Here is a 23,547-nt window from a genome sequence, read left to right as displayed (position 1 = left end):
AATTTTTGAATTTTTTTTGAAACTGAATAATTTCTAAACACCTGAAAAAATGAAAACATGCACATTTTTTAAAGTCCTGAAAAAAATGAAAACGTGCACATTTTTGAAAAAAAAAGTAAAACGAGAACATTTCTTGAAATTGCGAACAATTTTCTGAAAATGCGAGCCTTTTTAGACAATAGGAACAAAATTGGAACCACGAACATTTCTTTCAAAACGCCAACATTTTTTGAATTTGTGAACAAATTTAGAAAACAAGAACATTTTTTAAATGTGCAAACAAATTTGAAAAGGTGATTTTTTTTTAAAATTCACGAAAAAATCATATTTCTGAACAAAAATTAAAAATATGTATATTTTTCAAAATTTTGAAGTTCTAAAGGCTTTAGAATTTTCGAACATTTCTTGGTAAAAGCGAACAATTTTTCAAATTCTAAACTTTTTTGCAAATGCTGAACAAAATTTGAAAACAAGAACATTTTTCCCATATGTGAACAAAATTGAAGAAATTCAAACATTTATCTAATGTCTGAACCTTGATTGAAAAAGAAAAATAAACTTGAAAAAAAGAAGAACAAGAAATAAGAAGAGAAGTGAAAAGAAAAGGAAATAAGAGATAAAAGAAGAAAAACAGCAAATAAAAACGAAAAAGCGAAAAGGAAACGTAAAAAGGAAAAAAAAGGGTTCATATACCTGCTGGAATATTCCCAAAATCGGAAAGAATCAGCTGGAACGTTTCCGAAAACCGGGAATCCTGAAAACACTATACGGGCCGGCCCAGCTGCAACGATCGCTGGATGGCCTGTGCGTTCCCCCGACAATTTGCCGCAACTAGCGGCAAATAGGGTTTTCCCAAGAACTGGATGCATTAGGGCATGTATAATGGTTGATAAGATAGTCTTATCTTAAGTCTTGCATGTGATTTAGAGATGATAACAAAATTTGTCTACAATGGTTCATCTCTTAACCTTATCTTTAATAATTAGCAATTTTTAAAAATATGGTGAGACATATTGTGCTAAGAGATCACCTCTTGTCTTTTCTTAAATAATAGAAGACAAGCCTTTTCTTATGAATTCTCTCTCCTCCACCTCATCATCTATCCTATGTGGCACTCCTAAGATAACACCATTATACATGCCCTTAGCCTTTCACAAGGGTTCTCATCCGCTGTTGCAATCGATGATCCCAGGCCCACAAAGGTGTGGCCCGTCTGGGCTGGGCTGGTCTGAGATGGACCCTGCTTGGGCCTAATGTCTCTTCGAGTCTTTTCCGTTACGACTGTTTTTTCTCGAAAAAACAAAAGTCACTAGTATCACTAAACGGAGAACACTGTTCTAAAAAAAACTAAACAGAGAACACAAGGTGCACGTCACTGTCTGCTGTGTTCGTCAGAGCTCACAACAACTGTTAAAACGAGCCGATGTGGTTTGATTCACATCCCACTTCTAAAAAGCAAAGCAAAAAAAAAAAAAGGAGCCGGAGGCTGGAGACAGGCGTACGTGCTCGTCATGGATTCAGCTGCAAATGCTGCAGCCAAATCAAGTTACTCTGCTGGTAGTCATTAACGTGTGGATCCGCTGCTACAACCTGAGCCACTCGAGGCCGTCGATGAAGCTGAGGGAGATGAATGGCTTGGCCTCCTCGTCGGTGAGCTCCCGGGACCAGTCCACCCGGCCGGCGTGGTTGGCCCCCGGCCCAGAGCACTTGTACTGCCCGTAAAACACCGTCCTGCACATCCAACAAGAAAAGACGTCAGCCCAGTTGCGCCGGAGGAACATAGCCAGTCATTCAGAAGAGACGTACATCTCTCGCGTTGGGTCGCCCCAGTTGTACCAGCCGCGGGGGATGATGATGTTGTCCATGTAGGTGTAGGCGAAGACGACGCGGGAGAAGGTGCCCCATGCGCGGCCCAGGTAGAGCGCCCCCGACCCCGTCACCCGGCAGTTGAGGAAGGAGAACCCCGTGTCGTCCAGCATGCTCCGCCGGTTCTGCGCCGTCAGCGCGCCGTAGTGCGGCGAGATCGCGTGCACGTGGCAACCCTGCGTTCCCCACGTACGCCCAAGTTAGCATAATTAAGCTAAGGGCAAGCAGATAGGCACGGCACCAACTAGCCGGCCAGCTCCTCCGTCACGGGCCGGGGCTAGCTGCCGGCACCTGGGGCCAAGCCCTAGATGGAGGGGCCGGAGAACCTGCCGCCACCAGGAAGCCACATTCCGCAACGGTACAAGGGGGGCGACACTGGCTCGCTGCCATCAAGAACCAAAACCGCCATTAATTAATGGAAATCTACATTCCCTTCCATCTTGTCTTGTCCCAGCATGCACGGGGCATCACGCACTGAAGGTCGTAGGACCCGGCGGACGAACAGAAACGGGACGGATACGTACGGGAGGCCGTGACCCAGCATGCATGCAGCATCCATCCGCGGACGGATCTGCCGGTGCGCGCACAGCCGCAGCCGCATGGCAGCATGGGCACGGCGCCACGGCACGGATCGGGAGCGGTGGCTGACACGGAACCAGATCGTGTCTGGCCCAGAGCGAGAACGAACGGCGGCCTGGGCGCTGCTGCCGGGACAAGATTCGTCACGGGCTCACGGTGCTACTACCTACGTAGTACTGTTCCCTTCCAGGAATGTACTGTCAGGAACACTATCCTCTGTTTTAACAGTGTGGGAACGCTCATGACCGCCCCGTGTGCTCTTGCACGCACGTACGTGCGTGACTCTACGTGGGACACTGGCTGGAGCTGGATGCTCTGCTGTGGCCCAGCCCCGGCGGGTACTGAGATGCCACCACCTCTTTTGTGCTCTATGTAGTAGGGCTCGAGTAGGGGGTGTTTGGTTCAGGGACTTTTTAGTCTAAAAGACTAGAAAAAGTCCCTAAAAATCCCTAGGAACCAAACGGGAGGGACTTTTTCTACAGGGACTAGAAAAAGACTCTACTAGAGAGTCTTTTTTGATTAGTCCCTGAGACTAGAAAAAGTCCTAGACTTCTAAACCAAACACCCCCGTAGTACAGTGACAGTCGACACACCGACAAGTCAGGCCGAGCAAAGATACTCTGTTGACCCGAATTGCCGGTGCTGATTAACACCAAGTCTTGATCAAGCTTGCTTGAGAACTTGAGAGAGATGTTTATGCAATGCCAGGGGGGACAGAGGGGACGATGCACGCACCTCGTAGAGGGAGAGGGCGTTGCCGAAGATGAAGTCGACGGAGCCCTCGATGTAGCAGTCCTTGTAGTAGTGGCGGCCCAGGTGGTCATACAGCGTGTCCTGCGCGCCCAGGAAGTTGCACCCCACGAACGCCGCGTTGTCCGCCGATATCCGCAGCGCCACCCCCTGCTTCCCCAGCGCGCCAGGCCGAGGCACCGGCGCGGTGTTCTGCATGCGCCGCCACCACCATTTAGTCCGGCCGAATCTATCAATCACCAGTGGCCGGCGGCCTGGAGTAAGTACAGTACGCACGCACCTTGAAGGTGATGTTCTTGGCGACGAAGAACTGCGAGTTGACGGCGAAGGTGGCGGAGGCGAAGGTGCCGAAGGGGCGGCCCCAGGGCCCGGCCGTGTCCGCCGTGTCGCCCCACTGCACCACCGTCCGGTCGGCCCCCGCGCCCTCCACCGTCACGAACGCGCGCAACGGCGAGATGCTCACCTTCTCCCTGCAGCACCGCCGTGCGCACGTGCGTACATGTTAGTCACTACACCCAAGAGAACGGCAGTGAACGGGAATTACATGTTGTGGTCACGCACGTACGTGTAAGTGCCGGCATTGACCTTGATGACGACGCGCGCGAGGTTGATGAGCGGGAGCGAGTCGACGGCGCCCTGGATGGTGGTGAAGTCTCCCGCCCCGGGCGTCCTGTCCACGACGATCGTGCGCGTCGACGGCAGCAGCGCGCGGTTGAGCGCGCGCTGGAACACGCTGTGGTCCAGCCCGCCCATGAACCGCACCCACCGCGTGAACCGCCGCTCGATCGCCTCCGCCGCGGTCGCGTTCGCCGGGTACGGCCTCGCCGCCGCACCCGCAGCCTTCCCCGGCCGCAGGCCCTTGGTGTGCCTGTGCGCCGCGCTCCCGCGCCCGTGCCCGTGCCGGCCGGCGTCCACGTCGCCCGGCGCGAGCAGCAGCAGCGCCGCCACGGCCACGCACGCCAGCAACCTCGCCCGCGACGAAGAGGAGGAGGACGACGACGCTGCCATTGCCGCGACAATGCGCTGCGCGCACGCCAGTGGCAACAGCCGACGGGTGCTGCTGCGGTGGTCACTCACCGGCAGCTAGCTAGGTACAAAGCTACAAGGGGGTGTGTCAGGTTTAATTCGGGAGCGGGGGGGAATTTAAGGAGATCACGGGCGCCCTGTTCCGAAGGAACGATGGAATGACACAGCTCACGAGCAGAGCCCGCTGTTCGCGCTGGTTGGCTGGCTCTAGTGGGCCGTGGGCGTGGGCGTGCGCGCGCATCTAGCAGAGCGGCGCTTGTGTCGTGCGCTGCGGCGGTGCACGCACCACATGCATGTGCGCTCGTTCGTCTTCGTCTTCGTCTCGCCCTTCGCCTCTGCTTCCCACTGTCCTGTCCAGAAAGGCAAACCAAAAACCTTGTACTTGTAACCGCGACCCCGTGGTTTACTTTGTTTTGAGCAGTGCTTCCTTCTACCCTGGTTCCATTCCGTGGCGGCATCAGGAGCCCCGACTTGATTCTCGCGGGTGATGAGTGCTCCTACTAGACACACCTTTTCTTTCGGTAAAATATAACGACTGAAAACAGTGCTTTCTGGAACGGATTTGCCGGCATTTCTATTTCCGGGAAGACACAACGCTGGTGGGTTGTCCCGTCCGTCGACGGCCGAGTTGCATTGCATGCGCGTCGATTCCCAACCATACATAAAAGTCGTACGGGAATGAGTACGTAATTGAGCAATTCGGCATGCTTACCATCAAGTACAACCTCCACTATATCCTTGCAGCTTTATAAAACAGCTATACAGACGGGCAACATCCATACTTCGTACAGTACTATTATTACCGCCAATCAAGTGATCTCTGTAGTACATCATGGAAGTGGAAGGGCTGGCAGGTACTAATACAGATATCTGTAAATGCATCAGCGTACATACAGACGCAGAGAAGCGCACATTCACTGTCACTGTTTGTTTCCCCTCCCGTCCGATCGGCACCCCTCTCTCCTACTGACTGTCAGCCTGTGCTCCCATGGCCCCTGCGCCGCCCGTGAGCGTCAGGTCTCTCTCGCTTTTACGGAAGGCGGTTTTGCAATACCGGCCGAATCGCTACCGGTTCCATAGATGCTGGCTGGAACAAACCGACAATACACGCTCCATATGCATTTGCTACTCGCCACTTGCGCTAGCTCAGCTGGGCCGGCGACCCTGTTGCCTCCATCCAGCTCGGTGCTACTGCTGCCAAGCATGGTGACGGGAGTAAATTGTGGAGCTGCCACTCATTCACCAGGTATCAGGGCCACTTCCCCACTATACCCGAAATACTCTACTGCATTACCGTACAGGGTATGGCAACTGCAACTTTATACTTTCTTCTCCACAAAGCCGCACGCACTTCCTCAGATAGTCAGATCTACAAAGAAGCCAAATTTCCAAGCATCATTTCAAATGGAGCTAGACTTCTCTTTCAACATAACACACTTATTTAAGTACAGACTTCCACAGACATGCTTTGTTTAGCACCCGGAAAACTTATTATCCTGACTAGGTGTGTGCACTATATGCATCTCAGAAGATTTCTGAAACAAACTATGCGCACACGACCAACAGTACACACAACACGGCCAAGAAGAGGGTGGCTATTAGTCTCCCAGAAACTTCAATGGCTACCACTCTGAAGGCGAAAGGCGGGTATATATGGGGCTAGGCTAAAAACGAGAGCGTGACAAGGATGGCAAAGGCGCCACGATCTCAGTCTAGGTTCTAAGTCTGCGGAAACGGAGAAAAAGAAGACGGCACAAGTCAAGACAGGGCTCGCTGTACATGGAGAGCGGCATATCATTCCTCCTCCTGTTGTTCTACATCTACAACATCCGCGATCTGGGAGCTGCGGATCCCCCAGAAGGATTTCGGGTATAGATGCCTCTTGGTGGTACTGAACAGCCAGCCTATGTTGGAACCGCAGGACGCGCACGACGCGATAGTCCAGGCGTATCTGCACATATAGCAAGATAAATGCGCTTATGGTTTCATCTCATGTTCAAATATCGTAAGAATAAACAGAGGCGACTGGGAGATAAACAAGGAGTCGCGAAAAACGGCTCATACCCTGGAAACCAGCTCTGTTCTTCTGTGGGATCCCCCTCGAGAGCAAGCCCCGTCGCATTGTTCACAGTAATCGTTGCATGCACGTACCCATGATTGTTGACGTAAGTACCAAGAGGCCCATCGCTAGACATCACCACCACATCGCTGTGTTTTGCTATTTCAGACTACCATAATTAACATCATGTCAGAATAGAGTAATGGGCATAATCTTGAAATTCTTTGATTTAGCTACACATGAGCAATATGAATTAGAAGCAACTTGGTTTTACATTAATGCCATTACTCATCAAGCAGCTGCAAGAGGCAACAGCGCCCAAGTATCTGGGTGCAACTTTGGACTAAGCCTAGTTGCAAAATAATATGTTAATCTAGCATGCTGTGATACCATAGTTTTTAAGGCGGTAAGGCGACCTAAGGCGCTGGGGCGGGGGGGCGGGGGGGGGGGGGGGGGGGGGGGGGTTAGGGTTTATCGCCTAGGCGACGCCTAAGCGCCTAAGGCGGGCGTATTTGTAAGGCGCTGGGGGGCGCCTTATCGCCTAAGCGTCCAAGGCGGGACGCCTTAAAAACAATGTGTGATACAGGTGAGCTAGAGAGGCTATTTTTTTAATGGAAGCAACAGACCACGAACTAGTGAAACCGGATCAACATCAAGATATAACTACCAGTCAGAAACTAGTTAAAATATCACCTCCAGATACAGTAGATTGTTACCTTGCAGTATCCACATTTTATAAGATCACAGGCCTTTAGAAGCTGGATCTCCCTTCGTAGGCGATACGAAACCCCATTAATCTCCAGCAATTTTTGTCTCACAGGTTCCGATACTGGAAGTTGGTTTCCGATGTAAAATGACAAAAGATCTGGTTTTTTTACAAGCTCATCAATGCTTGGCGTTTTGATTATCAGTCTCCACAAATCTGCAACAAAAGGACAGTGTAAAAAAGATAACCAACTGAAAATCAGAAACATACCTAAGGATTTGCACAATTATCATTCATTTACTTTGGTGAGAGGATGTTTTTCCTATGAGAACAATATAGACAGGGCAAAGTTGGCATTGTCCAGTAAAGATTCAGTGAAATATGTAGGGCATGTTTGGTTGGTATACTAAGGTTGCCACACTTTGTCAGGCCACAACCTTAGGCATGACAAAGTGTGGCAACCTTAGTATACCAACCTTGCCCTGGCGACGCCTAAGCGCCTAAGGCGGGCGTATTTGTAAGGCGCTGGGGGGCGCCTTATCGCCTAAGCGTCCAAGGCGGGACGCCTTAAAAACAATGTGTGATACAGGTGAGCTAGAGAGGCTATTTTTTTAATGGAAGCAACAGACCACGAACTAGTGAAACCGGATCAACATCAAGATATAACTACCAGTCAGAAACTAGTTAAAATATCACCTCCAGATACAGTAGATTGTTACCTTGCAGTATCCACATTTTATAAGATCACAGGCCTTTAGAAGCTGGATCTCCCTTCGTAGGCGATACGAAACCCCATTAATCTCCAGCAATTTTTGTCTCACAGGTTCCGATACTGGAAGTTGGTTTCCGATGTAAAATGACAAAAGATCTGGTTTTTTTACAAGCTCATCAATGCTTGGCGTTTTGATTATCAGTCTCCACAAATCTGCAACAAAAGGACAGTGTAAAAAAGATAACCAACTGAAAATCAGAAACATACCTAAGGATTTGCACAATTATCATTCATTTACTTTGGTGAGAGGATGTTTTTCCTATGAGAACAATATAGACAGGGCAAAGTTGGCATTGTCCAGTAAAGATTCAGTGAAATATGTAGGGCATGTTTGGTTGGTATACTAAGGTTGCCACACTTTGTCAGGCCACAACCTTAGGCATGACAAAGTGTGGCAACCTTAGTATACCAACCTTGCCCTGGCGACGCCTAAGCGCCTAAGGCGGGCGTATTTGTAAGGCGCTGGGGGGCGCCTTATCGCCTAAGCGTCCAAGGCGGGACGCCTTAAAAACAATGTGTGATACAGGTGAGCTAGAGAGGCTATTTTTTTAATGGAAGCAACAGACCACGAACTAGTGAAACCGGATCAACATCAAGATATAACTACCAGTCAGAAACTAGTTAAAATATCACCTCCAGATACAGTAGATTGTTACCTTGCAGTATCCACATTTTATAAGATCACAGGCCTTTAGAAGCTGGATCTCCCTTCGTAGGCGATACGAAACCCCATTAATCTCCAGCAATTTTTGTCTCACAGGTTCCGATACTGGAAGTTGGTTTCCGATGTAAAATGACAAAAGATCTGGTTTTTTTACAAGCTCATCAATGCTTGGCGTTTTGATTATCAGTCTCCACAAATCTGCAACAAAAGGACAGTGTAAAAAAGATAACCAACTGAAAATCAGAAACATACCTAAGGATTTGCACAATTATCATTCATTTACTTTGGTGAGAGGATGTTTTTCCTATGAGAACAATATAGACAGGGCAAAGTTGGCATTGTCCAGTAAAGATTCAGTGAAATATGTAGGGCATGTTTGGTTGGTATACTAAGGTTGCCACACTTTGTCAGGCCACAACCTTAGGCATGACAAAGTGTGGCAACCTTAGTATACCAACCTTGCCCTGGCGACGCCTAAGCGCCTAAGGCGGGCGTATTTGTAAGGCGCTGGGGGGCGCCTTATCGCCTAAGCGTCCAAGGCGGGACGCCTTAAAAACAATGTGTGATACAGGTGAGCTAGAGAGGCTATTTTTTTAATGGAAGCAACAGACCACGAACTAGTGAAACCGGATCAACATCAAGATATAACTACCAGTCAGAAACTAGTTAAAATATCACCTCCAGATACAGTAGATTGTTACCTTGCAGTATCCACATTTTATAAGATCACAGGCCTTTAGAAGCTGGATCTCCCTTCGTAGGCGATACGAAACCCCATTAATCTCCAGCAATTTTTGTCTCACAGGTTCCGATACTGGAAGTTGGTTTCCGATGTAAAATGACAAAAGATCTGGTTTTTTTACAAGCTCATCAATGCTTGGCGTTTTGATTATCAGTCTCCACAAATCTGCAACAAAAGGACAGTGTAAAAAAGATAACCAACTGAAAATCAGAAACATACCTAAGGATTTGCACAATTATCATTCATTTACTTTGGTGAGAGGATGTTTTTCCTATGAGAACAATATAGACAGGGCAAAGTTGGCATTGTCCAGTAAAGATTCAGTGAAATATGTAGGGCATGTTTGGTTGGTATACTAAGGTTGCCACACTTTGTCAGGCCACAACCTTAGGCATGACAAAGTGTGGCAACCTTAGTATACCAACCTTGCCCTGGCGACGCCTAAGCGCCTAAGGCGGGCGTATTTGTAAGGCGCTGGGGGGCGCCTTATCGCCTAAGCGTCCAAGGCGGGACGCCTTAAAAACAATGTGTGATACAGGTGAGCTAGAGAGGCTATTTTTTTAATGGAAGCAACAGACCACGAACTAGTGAAACCGGATCAACATCAAGATATAACTACCAGTCAGAAACTAGTTAAAATATCACCTCCAGATACAGTAGATTGTTACCTTGCAGTATCCACATTTTATAAGATCACAGGCCTTTAGAAGCTGGATCTCCCTTCGTAGGCGATACGAAACCCCATTAATCTCCAGCAATTTTTGTCTCACAGGTTCCGATACTGGAAGTTGGTTTCCGATGTAAAATGACAAAAGATCTGGTTTTTTTACAAGCTCATCAATGCTTGGCGTTTTGATTATCAGTCTCCACAAATCTGCAACAAAAGGACAGTGTAAAAAAGATAACCAACTGAAAATCAGAAACATACCTAAGGATTTGCACAATTATCATTCATTTACTTTGGTGAGAGGATGTTTTTCCTATGAGAACAATATAGACAGGGCAAAGTTGGCATTGTCCAGTAAAGATTCAGTGAAATATGTAGGGCATGTTTGGTTGGTATACTAAGGTTGCCACACTTTGTCAGGCCACAACCTTAGGCATGACAAAGTGTGGCAACCTTAGTATACCAACCTTGCCCTGGCGACGCCTAAGCGCCTAAGGCGGGCGTATTTGTAAGGCGCTGGGGGGCGCCTTATCGCCTAAGCGTCCAAGGCGGGACGCCTTAAAAACAATGTGTGATACAGGTGAGCTAGAGAGGCTATTTTTTTAATGGAAGCAACAGACCACGAACTAGTGAAACCGGATCAACATCAAGATATAACTACCAGTCAGAAACTAGTTAAAATATCACCTCCAGATACAGTAGATTGTTACCTTGCAGTATCCACATTTTATAAGATCACAGGCCTTTAGAAGCTGGATCTCCCTTCGTAGGCGATACGAAACCCCATTAATCTCCAGCAATTTTTGTCTCACAGGTTCCGATACTGGAAGTTGGTTTCCGATGTAAAATGACAAAAGATCTGGTTTTTTTACAAGCTCATCAATGCTTGGCGTTTTGATTATCAGTCTCCACAAATCTGCAACAAAAGGACAGTGTAAAAAAGATAACCAACTGAAAATCAGAAACATACCTAAGGATTTGCACAATTATCATTCATTTACTTTGGTGAGAGGATGTTTTTCCTATGAGAACAATATAGACAGGGCAAAGTTGGCATTGTCCAGTAAAGATTCAGTGAAATATGTAGGGCATGTTTGGTTGGTATACTAAGGTTGCCACACTTTGTCAGGCCACAACCTTAGGCATGACAAAGTGTGGCAACCTTAGTATACCAACCTTGCCCTGGCGACGCCTAAGCGCCTAAGGCGGGCGTATTTGTAAGGCGCTGGGGGGCGCCTTATCGCCTAAGCGTCCAAGGCGGGACGCCTTAAAAACAATGTGTGATACAGGTGAGCTAGAGAGGCTATTTTTTTAATGGAAGCAACAGACCACGAACTAGTGAAACCGGATCAACATCAAGATATAACTACCAGTCAGAAACTAGTTAAAATATCACCTCCAGATACAGTAGATTGTTACCTTGCAGTATCCACATTTTATAAGATCACAGGCCTTTAGAAGCTGGATCTCCCTTCGTAGGCGATACGAAACCCCATTAATCTCCAGCAATTTTTGTCTCACAGGTTCCGATACTGGAAGTTGGTTTCCGATGTAAAATGACAAAAGATCTGGTTTTTTTACAAGCTCATCAATGCTTGGCGTTTTGATTATCAGTCTCCACAAATCTGCAACAAAAGGACAGTGTAAAAAAGATAACCAACTGAAAATCAGAAACATACCTAAGGATTTGCACAATTATCATTCATTTACTTTGGTGAGAGGATGTTTTTCCTATGAGAACAATATAGACAGGGCAAAGTTGGCATTGTCCAGTAAAGATTCAGTGAAATATGTAGGGCATGTTTGGTTGGTATACTAAGGTTGCCACACTTTGTCAGGCCACAACCTTAGGCATGACAAAGTGTGGCAACCTTAGTATACCAACCTTGCCCTGGCGACGCCTAAGCGCCTAAGGCGGGCGTATTTGTAAGGCGCTGTGGGGCGCCTTATCGCCTAAGCGTCCAAGGCGGGACGCCTTAAAAACAATGTGTGATACAGGTGAGCTAGAGAGGCTATTTTTTTAATGGAAGCAACAGACCACGAACTAGTGAAACCGGATCAACATCAAGATATAACTACCAGTCAGAAACTAGTTAAAATATCACCTCCAGATACAGTAGATTGTTACCTTGCAGTATCCACATTTTATAAGATCACAGGCCTTTAGAAGCTGGATCTCCCTTCGTAGGCGATACGAAACCCCATTAATCTCCAGCAATTTTTGTCTCACAGGTTCCGATACTGGAAGTTGGTTTCCGATGTAAAATGACAAAAGATCTGGTTTTTTTACAAGCTCATCAATGCTTGGCGTTTTGATTATCAGTCTCCACAAATCTGCAACAAAAGGACAGTGTAAAAAAGATAACCAACTGAAAATCAGAAACATACCTAAGGATTTGCACAATTATCATTCATTTACTTTGGTGAGAGGATGTTTTTCCTATGAGAACAATATAGACAGGGCAAAGTTGGCATTGTCCAGTAAAGATTCAGTGAAATATGTAGGGCATGTTTGGTTGGTATACTAAGGTTGCCACACTTTGTCAGGCCACAACCTTAGGCATGACAAAGTGTGGCAACCTTAGTATACCAACCTTGCCCTGGCGACGCCTAAGCGCCTAAGGCGGGCGTATTTGTAAGGCGCTGGGGGGCGCCTTATCGCCTAAGCGTCCAAGGCGGGACGCCTTAAAAACAATGTGTGATACAGGTGAGCTAGAGAGGCTATTTTTTTAATGGAAGCAACAGACCACGAACTAGTGAAACCGGATCAACATCAAGATATAACTACCAGTCAGAAACTAGTTAAAATATCACCTCCAGATACAGTAGATTGTTACCTTGCAGTATCCACATTTTATAAGATCACAGGCCTTTAGAAGCTGGATCTCCCTTCGTAGGCGATACGAAACCCCATTAATCTCCAGCAATTTTTGTCTCACAGGTTCCGATACTGGAAGTTGGTTTCCGATGTAAAATGACAAAAGATCTGGTTTTTTTACAAGCTCATCAATGCTTGGCGTTTTGATTATCAGTCTCCACAAATCTGCAACAAAAGGACAGTGTAAAAAAGATAACCAACTGAAAATCAGAAACATACCTAAGGATTTGCACAATTATCATTCATTTACTTTGGTGAGAGGATGTTTTTCCTATGAGAACAATATAGACAGGGCAAAGTTGGCATTGTCCAGTAAAGATTCAGTGAAATATGTAGGGCATGTTTGGTTGGTATACTAAGGTTGCCACACTTTGTCAGGCCACAACCTTAGGCATGTATGGCAAAGTGTGGCGCCAATCTTAATTGCCTAACCTTAGGCATATATGGCAAAAAAGTGTGTCAAATGTTGGCAATCTTGGTATATGAACCAAACAGACACGTAATGACAAGAATGCACTGTAAGATTCATAAGAAACCAGTTTGATGAAATAGGAGCGCTTCACATACCAGCAGCTCTACAAGCAAGTGAATATGGGTCATACATTTCATAAGCCCATTGAGGCCAAAAGGCCAATGATGCCTGAAGAGGCTGCTTCGAGTAATTAGCAGCGTTGTACTGGTTCTTTGTATCTGTTCTTGTACTCGAGGGTGTCGAGCAAGTAGAATCCTCCTCATCCATATTGGCATTCTCGCCTGACTGACCAGAAACATAGGGCTTCATTGAATTGCTAGACTGTGAACTTGAATCACTTGCAGAAGGAGTATCACCATGTAGACCTGAATCCATATGGCCCTGTTGTTTCATTGGTGACACATCCAAGCTCATAACTGGTGAAGAAGTATGCAGCCGGCAGCTCCTAGATGCAGCTAGCTGTGCAAATGCACCTCTTGGAGTTCTTAGTGGAGGATCTTCCTCGATAATTTGAACCTCACCCCACACCTAAGGACAAAAGTAAATGAAACAAAGCTACATTTGTCCTGCTTCTAATTCAAAAGAACATAAAACAAGGCTACCCAATTAGATCTTAGACTTACCACCCCATCAACATCCGCCCAGTAACGGATCAGACGAAATCGTTGCTGACCACGTGCTTTAACATTTATTGAACCATCATCCGACCGTCCAAGTTGCCGTATCTGCAAACAAACAAAAATACCAACTGATCTGATCAGGCTGTTCAGAAGAATAGTTCTAACCGAAAAGACAAATCACACCGAATTACATATAACATTTTATCTTTCGAGATTATGCAAGGGATCTTGAAATTTATCACATGTGTGCCATGCCACCATAGGTAACTAATAACCCCTAATACCTCCGTCCTAATTTACATGGCGCCCACGTATTTCAATGTTCAAGTTTGACAATTTACTTGCCCAGTAAAACGTAGATTGCGTGCCACAAAAATTATACCATTGAATTTATACTTGAAAAAAGTTTCCAACAGACAACAGTACAGTTTGTATGGCACATACTCATATATCATTGATCTAATTGATTGTTAAAGTAAAATCACAAAAAACGAGGGCGCCACGTAAATCAGGTCGGAGGAAGTATTAAGTATATAGTAGGAAATAGCATACACATGGAGTTGGTCACTAAACAACACCATTGGGAATTTGGAACCAAAAAAAGCTAACCAAATGAACAATCCATGCACATAGAGATTGATCAATAACTTCAGACTGGTCTGGAAATTGCAACTCAAAGCATAACAGAAATAAATGTACGGCACCTCTGCTGTGGTTCCAACTGAAGCATTAGCATAATTTCGATGATTTGGTCGTCCGTGCATGAGAACCTATACATCGAGTCATAGTCTTTAAAAATTAATCCACAAGTAAAAGCAACTAATTTTAACATGATTGGAACGCACCACGCCTATTGTGTCTGGAGCACCATCACGGCTTAAAGCCTTCTCGACAGCTGCCACAAACCTAGCCTCAATTAGTTTCAGAGGCAAGGTAGCTCCAGGAAACAGGACGACACCTGTGAAATATTCATAGCACCATTACATTTGATAGTCTGTAAGAAAAGATAATATCACCTTTATGCTATGACTTCTAATGTGTAACCGTGCACGAGCCAGGTCAAACTATATCAAAGATTTGTGCCTCTTTTCACTGGATCTGGGTTTGCAATTAAGAAACTATTTTGACAGGCCATCCTATCAGGATCACAAAGGATCCAATAGCAAGTTATCAGCATATTACCTTTTTAGGATTGCTCGTAGATGATTCATTATTGAGTATAACTTATCTGGTTACAGACGAAAACTTCAATTATCAAGAGAAACGCCAGCTAATATTTTCCTTCTGCTTCCCGATCTTAGACGGATGGCCAGGGCCCAGGGGAGCATCAGCCTAGTGGTGTAGGCGGCTGAGGCAGGGGGGAGCAGCGAGGCGGCGCCACAGGGGGGTGAGCAGCGAAGGATGTCTGGTGGGCAGAGCTGGTACAGGGGTTCTCACCTGAGAGAGGACACTAAGCGGGAACAGGGTGGGGTGAGCCATTGATACACTGTAGGTGGGCAAGGGTGGTGTTGGAGGGGGGTGAGAGGGAGGAGCTTGGTGCGGAGGAGGTAGAATTGCAGCTTTCCGCTTTCGGTTGGAAGAGGAAGCGTTTCAACCACAACCTTCCATTTATTGGCGTCGGAAGGTCGTCGTTCAGCACAAACATGCTAGCATGCATGAGCTAGATGCGTTATTAATTGAAAAGCCAAGGCATCTTGACATTTTACTGTAAAGCAGACACGTGTCTTTATATCTGCAAATCTCCAATTCTAAAGGAAACAGCTACAAATAATAATGCTTGTCAATTCAGATTATCATATTCAAAACTAGACAAATCACTCGCAATCTGTGGGGCATAAAAAGTATCTATTAAATGATATCTCAGTAAACTTGACGAAGCACCAATCCATGCATCTTCAAGGTTATCAAGACAACAAAAATCTTTGCCAAAAGAAAGACACTAAAAGTAAAGGATACAAGTGCATGAATTAACAAATAAAATACAGAGATAGAAGAGCATTACTGTGAAGAAAGGACATTGGCGAGCTGAGAACGAATTAACAAATAACATACAGAAACAGAAGAGTATTACCATGAAGAAAGAGCATTGGCAAGGTGAGGATCGAACCAGCATCTAAGAGAGTAGCTTTTCTGCCCGGTATATCATCAACGTCTGAATGACACGCATAGAGACATTTAGAACATGCAGTCAGCATCATAAAAAAAAGAAGGTCGGCACTGATAATTTACCGCCAAGATAGGTGTGCAGTGCGGTTTGACGACCGAATTCCCTACGTCCATCCCCATCATTATCCAACCTGGCACTCATGAATCAGGAAATGAACATGAGAAGTCCCATGATCCAATCTGATGAACACGATCCGCAGCCAATTCGGACTACAGAGCGAGATTTCGGTCAGGGACACTGTGTTTGGAGCTGTGGAGCTACTCCTTTCCCTGAAATCCCCACACTCTCTCCACCCTAGGGTTTAGTCCCGATGACATTATACTTCTTTAATCTTTAATAAGCGAAACGAGAGTAAAACATCCATTCCCTGAAATCACCACACCCTCTCCACCCTAGGGTTTACAGGCCTAACGCTCTCGGCCCCGAAATGCTCTCTCGGGCGGATCGCATCGAGGCAGGCGGCTTCCGCACCGCCGATTCCACCGGTAGAGCTCTACAGTTCCGCCCCCTAGACCTAGAACAGCAAGCGCGCTACGGCCACGGCTACGGCTACGGCGCGGATGCTACACGGGAGGGAAGGGGGGAGTGGCGTCGAGAGATGACCTCGCGAAGGAGCCGATGGCGAGCACCTGGCGGTAGATCTCGTCCTCCATCTGCTCCCACTCCCTCTCGAACCTCTCCTGGCCGCCCGGGTTCACGTCGAGCACCCCGGCGGCGAGCGCCACCCTTTCGAACTCGTCCATCTCCGTGGCGTCCTGCGGGTCCGTCCCGTCCCAGTCCCACTCCGCCTCCATCTCGCCGAGCACGGACGGGACGACGCCGGCCGGCCACAATCGCAGGCGAGATTTGGCTTCTCTTCTCTCTCTCTCCGGTTCCCCCTCTCTCACTCTGTGCATTTTAAAACCGAACCGAAAAACCATATCGAAAATAAACCGAACCGAACCGGTTTTTTTGTTTTTATGGTTTCTGGTTTCGGTATGGTATGAACTTTTCATACCGATTTGAACTTTGGTTTTTATGGTATATACCGAAAAACCGAATGGTTAACCGAATAAACCAAAGTAAAAGATAAATTTATATTTCTTGAGATGAACAACCGTACAAGTTGTCATTTTTCTTGTACATGAGTCAAATTCACTACTAAGCACCAACATTTTTCTTGTAACATTGTCATTTTTCTGTTTTTAAAATGCTAAGCACGTCCATAACCATCAACAGATGAATCAATGCATGCATATATACTTATATATATAGTCATATACTATTTGTGTAAAATAGAATGTGTTTTGAGTCATAAATTTGCAAATTATTATTACGTTATTTTCAAATTCGCGTCAACTTTGGTTTTATGGTATATACCGAAACCATACCGAAATAATTTGGTATATATCGAAACCGAACCGTATTTTAATTTCATACCGTATTTACCGAAGTATTAATATCGTACATACCAAAAAACCGTATAAACCGAACCATGTAAACCGAATAAACCGAACGCACAGGGCTACCCCTCTCTCCTGCTGTTTCTGTTTCTGTCTGGGCTGCCTGTGTCCAGTTTTTTTTTTCCAAGGTGCGCGAGGCTTCTCGTCACATTCCGGTCCACGTGTACACGGCCCATTACACATTTCCCCCAGGCCCCCATTCGGCCCATTTGCCCGCACGAGCTAGCTCCTCCTCCGCCGCGGCCTCCTCTCAGTCCTCACTCGGCTCAGCCGCGTAACGCTGCCGGCGTCAAGCCGGAGTCCGGCCCTCGCCGCCTGTAACAACTGCTGCGCTCGCTTCTCCGTATCGCCTTCCGCACTGCGACAGCGGCTCCCGGTTAATTTTATCCACGCTGATTTGTGCTGATTCGAGCAGGGGTCGGCACAGTCGCGCGGAGGATTGGGGCCGCTGCTGTACTGGCCGCCGGGGCTCCTGTCGACGAATCGCCCGCCCGCCAATCCCTCGCCCGGGTGTAGGCATCACCGGGGCTTTGCCTTTGCCCAGCCCCAATCTGGGCGTCACTTGGGGGGAGGGGAGGGGAGAGTGGGTCTCCATGCGCCATCACATCAGCCGCGGAATCGACATATCTAAAAAGAGGTAGTGTATCCACGCGACATGCCTTACCCGTTGCTACCCTTGACAGAGATTGCCAACTTGTTATTCAAGTATGATAGATTTTGACATTTCTGCTGAGCGTGCTGTAATGTTTCCACCATTTTGATTTGATGTTTGGTCTTCAGAGTCTGGTAAATCCAACTAGGGAAGTTACTGGAGGAGCTACGCAGAGTAATGCTAATTTTATATGCATAATCGATTAATCGTTGGTGCTATTGTAAATCGTGCAATATTATCTGGTTAGAGGTTAGTAATAAATAAGTAGTATGGGGACAAATGCAAGGACTGCATGCTAACACAAAACTAGAATCATCTGAACACTGAGCAACTAAGAACATCATGAGTATGCAGCTTGAGCCCATGACGTGTACTGTCAGCCGTGTAGAGTATATGCGCGTCGTGAATAGTATCTTTTGTTTTACGGAGGCGCATCTGTCGTTACTATGAAGAGCGTGCCGATACCTAGTTTCCTCAGCTTACATAAGCCACTGGTAACAGAAAGTCACGCAAGAGGATATGTATGCCATGTATATGGTAAATCTTGCAGCCACGATTGAAGAATCTCATCATAGTACTATCTCCGCTATGTTGTTTGTTGTCTTTGAGAGGACGTGTGTAAAACTTCACGAGATGCCCTATCTTCCCGGAAAACTGTTCATTTAATATTCCTAAAAGGCTAAAAAAAAACCTTGAGTGTAGTCCCAAAAGCTGGGCAACTATTATCCGATTATTGTCTCTATCAACGGTAAGTAGTGAGCAATAACCACTTGATGTGCACCCTCTCATACACAATACAAATATCATCGGACATTATCATGACATTATGATGAATCATATGGGAGGGAGTGCTATGTTAATTACTTAAAACCTCATGCTTCAACCATACATGAAGTGCCAGCATGGCATTATGTGTCATATATTACTGGGCACAGCAGACTTCCTTTGTTACAGATTTACAGGTAAATATATAATGAATTGAGTGATGTTGTTGTCTTGTTTTGAAATGCAACAAATTGATTATGTACTTCTACACTATCTTGAATGTGGTTTAAAGAGAAAATTTTCTTGTCGTGTGCCCGTGCAATTTCTCGGAAGAGATATTCCATCTTCTATTGCATGTAGAGGCCTGGCATGCGCTTTCCGAAGGGTGTTGTCATGTGAATGTTCTGTATGTAAAGGGAAAGCGATGCAGCTGCTAGGATGAAGAGTGAAAACCATGTTGTAGGATCTTTATATAAATGCATGCAACATTCAGGGAAGGTAGTGACTGTTATATGTTAATTCATCTTCTGCAGTCGTTTTATCACTCAGTGCTGTAGCAATTTTGTCTGCCTAGAACTTTCTCTTCTTTTTTAATCCTCCAATCAAATGGGCCTTTGGGCTATTTCATTCCACATCAGATTCTCTTATCAAGATGTGATGCTGATTGAAGGACGGTGAAGACCAATCCTTGGACCAATCACTGGATGGATCTATTTCGCTTCTTTTTGCAAAGCTTGATAACGTGCCACGTGGTCCAGTGATTTTAGAGAGTCTTGGTTTGTAACTGTTGGAAGGAGATTGAAATCGTTTTCTTTCTCTAGCTTTCTTTGGGCTGTGCACAAAGTAGGCATATCTTAGACCTATTCGAATTCTCTATCGTTCTCGATGATTTTATCACCACATCATGCTTGAACTTTGAGATGCACAAACAGTAGTTTTGTTATACCATTCCCCTTATGTCCGTGTATTAGTTCCTGCAACGTGTCGCTCTAGAAAATTTCCTCTATCAGGACAGTTCATATATCCAGACTTGACACATGTTCATTTCCTGTAAGAATGAGCCACCACATGAAACATTTTATGTGATCAAGTAATATTCTTTCTGTTCATTGTCTTGATTCTCGGTCTCCAATATGCTCAGACCGAGGCATGTATACATGAACCCATGTAAATGTTCCTCACCGGGAAAAGAGAATGCTGTTTTGTTTCGCCCTCGATGAATGACCATTGATTCCTTCTTTCCAATTTAGTCTGATAATGTCAAGCCTTGAGAAAGTTGTTAGAATTTAGAACTTGTCAGAAGCTATCACATGCAGATGCTGACCTGTATCTGATTATGTGATAAGTTTTTTTTTTTAACCTTTTTACCTTCTTCTGGAGTTTGTTCTTCAGGTTTGCAGATGTCAAATTTGTACGCTCGATGATGTGCGATGTAGAAAAAATGGACTGTAGGTAGTAACCCATCTGCATAGACCAAAGAAGAAAGGCTTGGGTTTCTACACCCCAATATAAAGGAGGAGCATCACAGTCTGTTGATGTTCAAGTCCTTCTCCAAAATGTGAATAGATGCTGCACACGCTGCAACAAAACCATTTGCATATGTAAGATGATAAGGCTTTGCCATCGGAACTTCAAAATATCTTCACTTCCACTTATGTTGGTGGAGGAACAGTGAAGCCTCCGGAGCTATATAAACAACCTGACGTTCAACTTTCTACAACCAGAGAGATCGACCAGTTGGATATGCATTTTGTGCTTGCCTCCCACAGCCCCTGCTTAGCCTCTTTTCCCATCGTTCAACACTTATAAATGGAGTATGCTAATTTACGACGCCAAGCAGCATCCTTGAAAAGGAGCCTCTTTGATCAGGCTTGTGCTCTGTTCATCTCATACATTAAGCATCAGAGTTCATGCAGTAAACACTTGTCATGTTTTCTTTACAGAGCCAAGACAAGAATTGTCACTTTGCACCTCTGTTTCAAACTTTGACACACCTTAGAAAAATCTGAATGAAGCACAAAATATTGAATAAGTTTGCTACCATGTAGTGCTTAAATTCCGCTTTTTCTTTATGTGCAGCAATGCTTTAAGAATTAAAAAAATTTAACCATTTTGGAACTCTCCTTTTCTGCTACTTGTCTTATTTTAATGTGCGTTGATATGGATATGTGCTGATTTAGCTAATCATATTTGGTAACAGGGGTATTTGGATGAGCAATTTTGCCAGGTTGAGGACTTGCAGGATGAAGCAAGCCCCAATTTTGCAGAAGAAGTGGTCTCCTTGTTCTTCAAGGACTCAGCGAGGCTAGTGACAAACATTGAGCAAGCTATGTAAGCAATGGCACTTCCATAAACTTGGTCAATTGTTGTTAAGCAGTATCTAACAAGAACACTGCAGGGAGAAGTATCCAAAAGATTTCAATAGATGGGATGCACACATGCAGCAGCTTAGAGGCAGCTGTTTTAGGTATGTCTAGACAGTCAAGTTTGAATATCTTTAGGCGATAGATGATTAGATGCTGCATGCCTATGTGAAAGAAATTGGTGGTAGAATCTTAGAGGCTGTTGAATTTGTTGCCCTTTTAGGCAAATTCTTGACTAGTCTTGATTACCTATTGGGCAGGACCCCTGCTTTTTCCAACAAACTGGTCAGCTTGGATTAGAAAGCCATCACCTGTTGAAGGAGAGACGCACATGGCTAAACTCAGTTTCATGGGTGAAAAGTGATAATTGTTTGGTTTTGTAAAAGGAAATCATAAGTTTGCAGAACTTAATCTGAACCTTTGCTACTACCAGAAAATAATGGATAGGAAAATTGTCAAACGAGCTGTTGACTATTTGTTTCATGAGCCACCAGAAAGCTCCTGTAGCACACTGCTTCTAGATATCGGATGTATCTGAACACTGCATGTTTGTGTCCTCAATTCTCGAAACCATATTTTTTTGCCGCCCTCAATTCTTGAAACAGTGCCTTGTTTACTTCTTTTTTTTGGTTGGTGGTGCTTCTATGTTTTTGTTTTACTTTAAGTGCCTCAGGGAATGTGTAAACCAGAGTTTTTCTTTTTCTTGACGGAGATCTCCTAACGCAGAGATTTATATTGCTTTCATCACGCAGTACTAATCATGTGCATCCATTTTACAACTAGATGTTGGATGCATGTGGAGTAGCAAACATTGGCCTTTTACAAATGATGATATGTATCATGAGATGACATGCTTGCAGCTCCTTTGCCATGACATAAAGAGCTGACATTTTGCATTTGTTATATTACTACTCTGCTGTAAAGTTTTGGGCTTAAGCTTAACATAATACAACTTGCCACAGCATCGGCGCTTCTAAGATGAACAATGAGTGCACATCTTTCAGGAACAGCTGTGGAGAAGAAAATGCTGAAGGGTATCTCTCCCTCTCTCCCCACCCACCCCCCCCCCCCCCCCTTGCTTAATTAGTTTTTTTTTCTTTTTGAGGGTCCCTGCTTAATTAGTTGGTTAGCATGTCGACATGTGGTTTTCTATCCAAAGTATACAGATTAATCACTACCGACGCGTCTTCTTTCATCCATATTAATATATTATTATGCAGTTGCAGGAGAACTTTCCAGAAAGTGAAGAGGGAGCACGCTATCCTTAGGCAGAAGCTGGAGTCCTATTTCCAGGTAATCTTTGTCATCCCCAGCTTCATCTCTTGGGAGCTGCCCATCATGGTGCTCATCTGATCTCGCCGCGTGTTCTAATAACATGACATGGCCACACGCAGCTGCTGCGACAGGCCGGTCCTGCCAGGACCGCGACCAGGCCTGGAAGCATGTAAAGCGCTGGCCGCTGGCGCTTTACAGGGAGATGAACCAGTATATATCTCTATATGGGATCGTTGCAGAGAAAGAAGACCCAGGAACAGGAGACATGCCTGGTACTGCCATGGGTGCTAGCTAGTTCATTGATGCCTGAAAGATACCATATAATGATCATAAAAAAAAGTACTCTATCATACTATAATCATAAGGACGCCATGTTGGTGTCCTGTGTCTGATATAGTCGTATCATGTCATGTCCGCGCTTATGTACGATAAATAAAACCAACCGAGCTTGCAAGTGTCTGTTGTTAATTAATTATTTACAACAAGCTTGTGAATGAATGTTTGCGCAACAGCTAGCTGGAAAGCAATAGTCATATTTTTCTTTATCCTCTCAAGGCGCCATTGAATAAAGTTGACTACACATTTAATCCCCTCACTTGACCAAAACTGTGAAAAAAATTACACTATGAACACATTGATTCTTCCCTTTAATTGAAATCTATTACTCGTTGTTCTTTTTATTTGATTTAGTTGTCATTTTTTATGTGCGATCTTTGTAGAGAACCAGTAAATCTTTTTTGCTTCGCCTTTATCTGCCCTTATTGTCCAGACTGCAACGGGTTGTTGTGCGGAGTTGAAATTAATCTCATGTGCGTCGGTGACCACTGATGTGGTAGGCTGAAGTTGAGTGTTAGGACCGCCTGAGAGGTTGCGATGGCTCTAATCAACGTCTGATGGACATTACTGAGCTAACGGGGGAACAGTTGAGAAATCTCTGTGATGGGCATGACTGAGCTACCAAGGATATGTCTCACTATGCCAAACTTGTTGCAGGGGGTATTGATTGATTGATTTGTTTACATGCGCCCGCTTTGTGGCCTGACTGTTAAGTCGCAACCACTCTGGGGGCGAGGCAGGCAGAG

At 45.4% G+C, this 23,547-nt stretch overlaps 3 protein-coding genes across 4 annotated transcripts; 1 reads left to right on the top strand and 2 right to left on the bottom strand.

Moving 5' to 3' along the window:
* Positions 1 to 1,366: 1,366 nt before the first annotated feature.
* LOC123140703 (probable pectinesterase 53) lies at positions 1,367 to 4,434 on the bottom strand. 2 transcript variants are annotated; one of them, XM_044559989.1, is made up of 5 exons: positions 3,761 to 4,379; positions 3,476 to 3,665; positions 3,181 to 3,387; positions 1,807 to 2,042; positions 1,367 to 1,731 (listed from the first exon to the last, which is right to left on the bottom strand). In XM_044559989.1, exons 1-5 carry the CDS (start codon positions 4,201 to 4,203, stop codon positions 1,584 to 1,586), a joined length of 1,224 nt encoding a protein of 407 aa, XP_044415924.1. In that variant the 5' UTR covers positions 4,204 to 4,379; the 3' UTR covers positions 1,367 to 1,583. The 2 variants fall into 2 exon arrangements, with proteins under 2 accessions (XP_044415924.1, XP_044415933.1); XM_044559998.1 differs by lacking the exon at positions 1,807 to 2,042 and having other exon boundaries at positions 3,761 to 4,434.
* Positions 4,435 to 5,606: 1,172 nt separating this feature from the next.
* LOC123140682 (protein cereblon) lies at positions 5,607 to 18,006 on the bottom strand. Its single transcript, XM_044559971.1, has 19 exons — positions 17,477 to 18,006; positions 16,572 to 16,844; positions 16,031 to 16,098; positions 15,873 to 15,953; positions 14,647 to 14,759; positions 14,506 to 14,571; positions 13,805 to 13,906; positions 13,277 to 13,709; positions 12,669 to 12,874; positions 11,960 to 12,165; positions 11,251 to 11,456; positions 10,542 to 10,747; positions 9,833 to 10,038; positions 9,124 to 9,329; positions 8,415 to 8,620; positions 7,706 to 7,911; positions 6,997 to 7,202; positions 6,286 to 6,449; positions 5,607 to 6,172 (listed from the first exon to the last, which is right to left on the bottom strand). The coding sequence occupies exons 1-10, from the start codon at positions 17,617 to 17,619 to the stop codon at positions 12,151 to 12,153; spliced, it is 1,500 nt and encodes a 499-aa protein (XP_044415906.1). The 5' UTR covers positions 17,620 to 18,006; the 3' UTR covers positions 5,607 to 6,172; positions 6,286 to 6,449; positions 6,997 to 7,202; positions 7,706 to 7,911; positions 8,415 to 8,620; positions 9,124 to 9,329; positions 9,833 to 10,038; positions 10,542 to 10,747; positions 11,251 to 11,456; positions 11,960 to 12,150.
* Positions 18,007 to 20,437: 2,431 nt separating this feature from the next.
* Positions 20,438 to 22,922, top strand: LOC123140692 (pseudo histidine-containing phosphotransfer protein 5). The gene is made up of 6 exons (XM_044559982.1): positions 20,438 to 20,696; positions 21,028 to 21,158; positions 21,226 to 21,294; positions 22,153 to 22,224; positions 22,411 to 22,483; positions 22,585 to 22,922. The coding sequence occupies exons 1-6, from the start codon at positions 20,637 to 20,639 to the stop codon at positions 22,636 to 22,638; spliced, it is 459 nt and encodes a 152-aa protein (XP_044415917.1). The 5' UTR covers positions 20,438 to 20,636; the 3' UTR covers positions 22,639 to 22,922.
* The last annotated feature ends 625 nt before the right edge of the window (positions 22,923 to 23,547 follow it).

This window comes from Triticum aestivum, chromosome 1B, assembly GCF_018294505.1.
Source record: "Triticum aestivum cultivar Chinese Spring chromosome 1B, IWGSC CS RefSeq v2.1, whole genome shotgun sequence".
Classification (NCBI taxonomy): Eukaryota; Viridiplantae; Streptophyta; class Magnoliopsida; order Poales; family Poaceae; genus Triticum; species Triticum aestivum.
The sequence above is the reverse complement of the archived record's forward strand: the minus strand, read 5'-3'. Positions and strand labels throughout refer to the sequence as shown.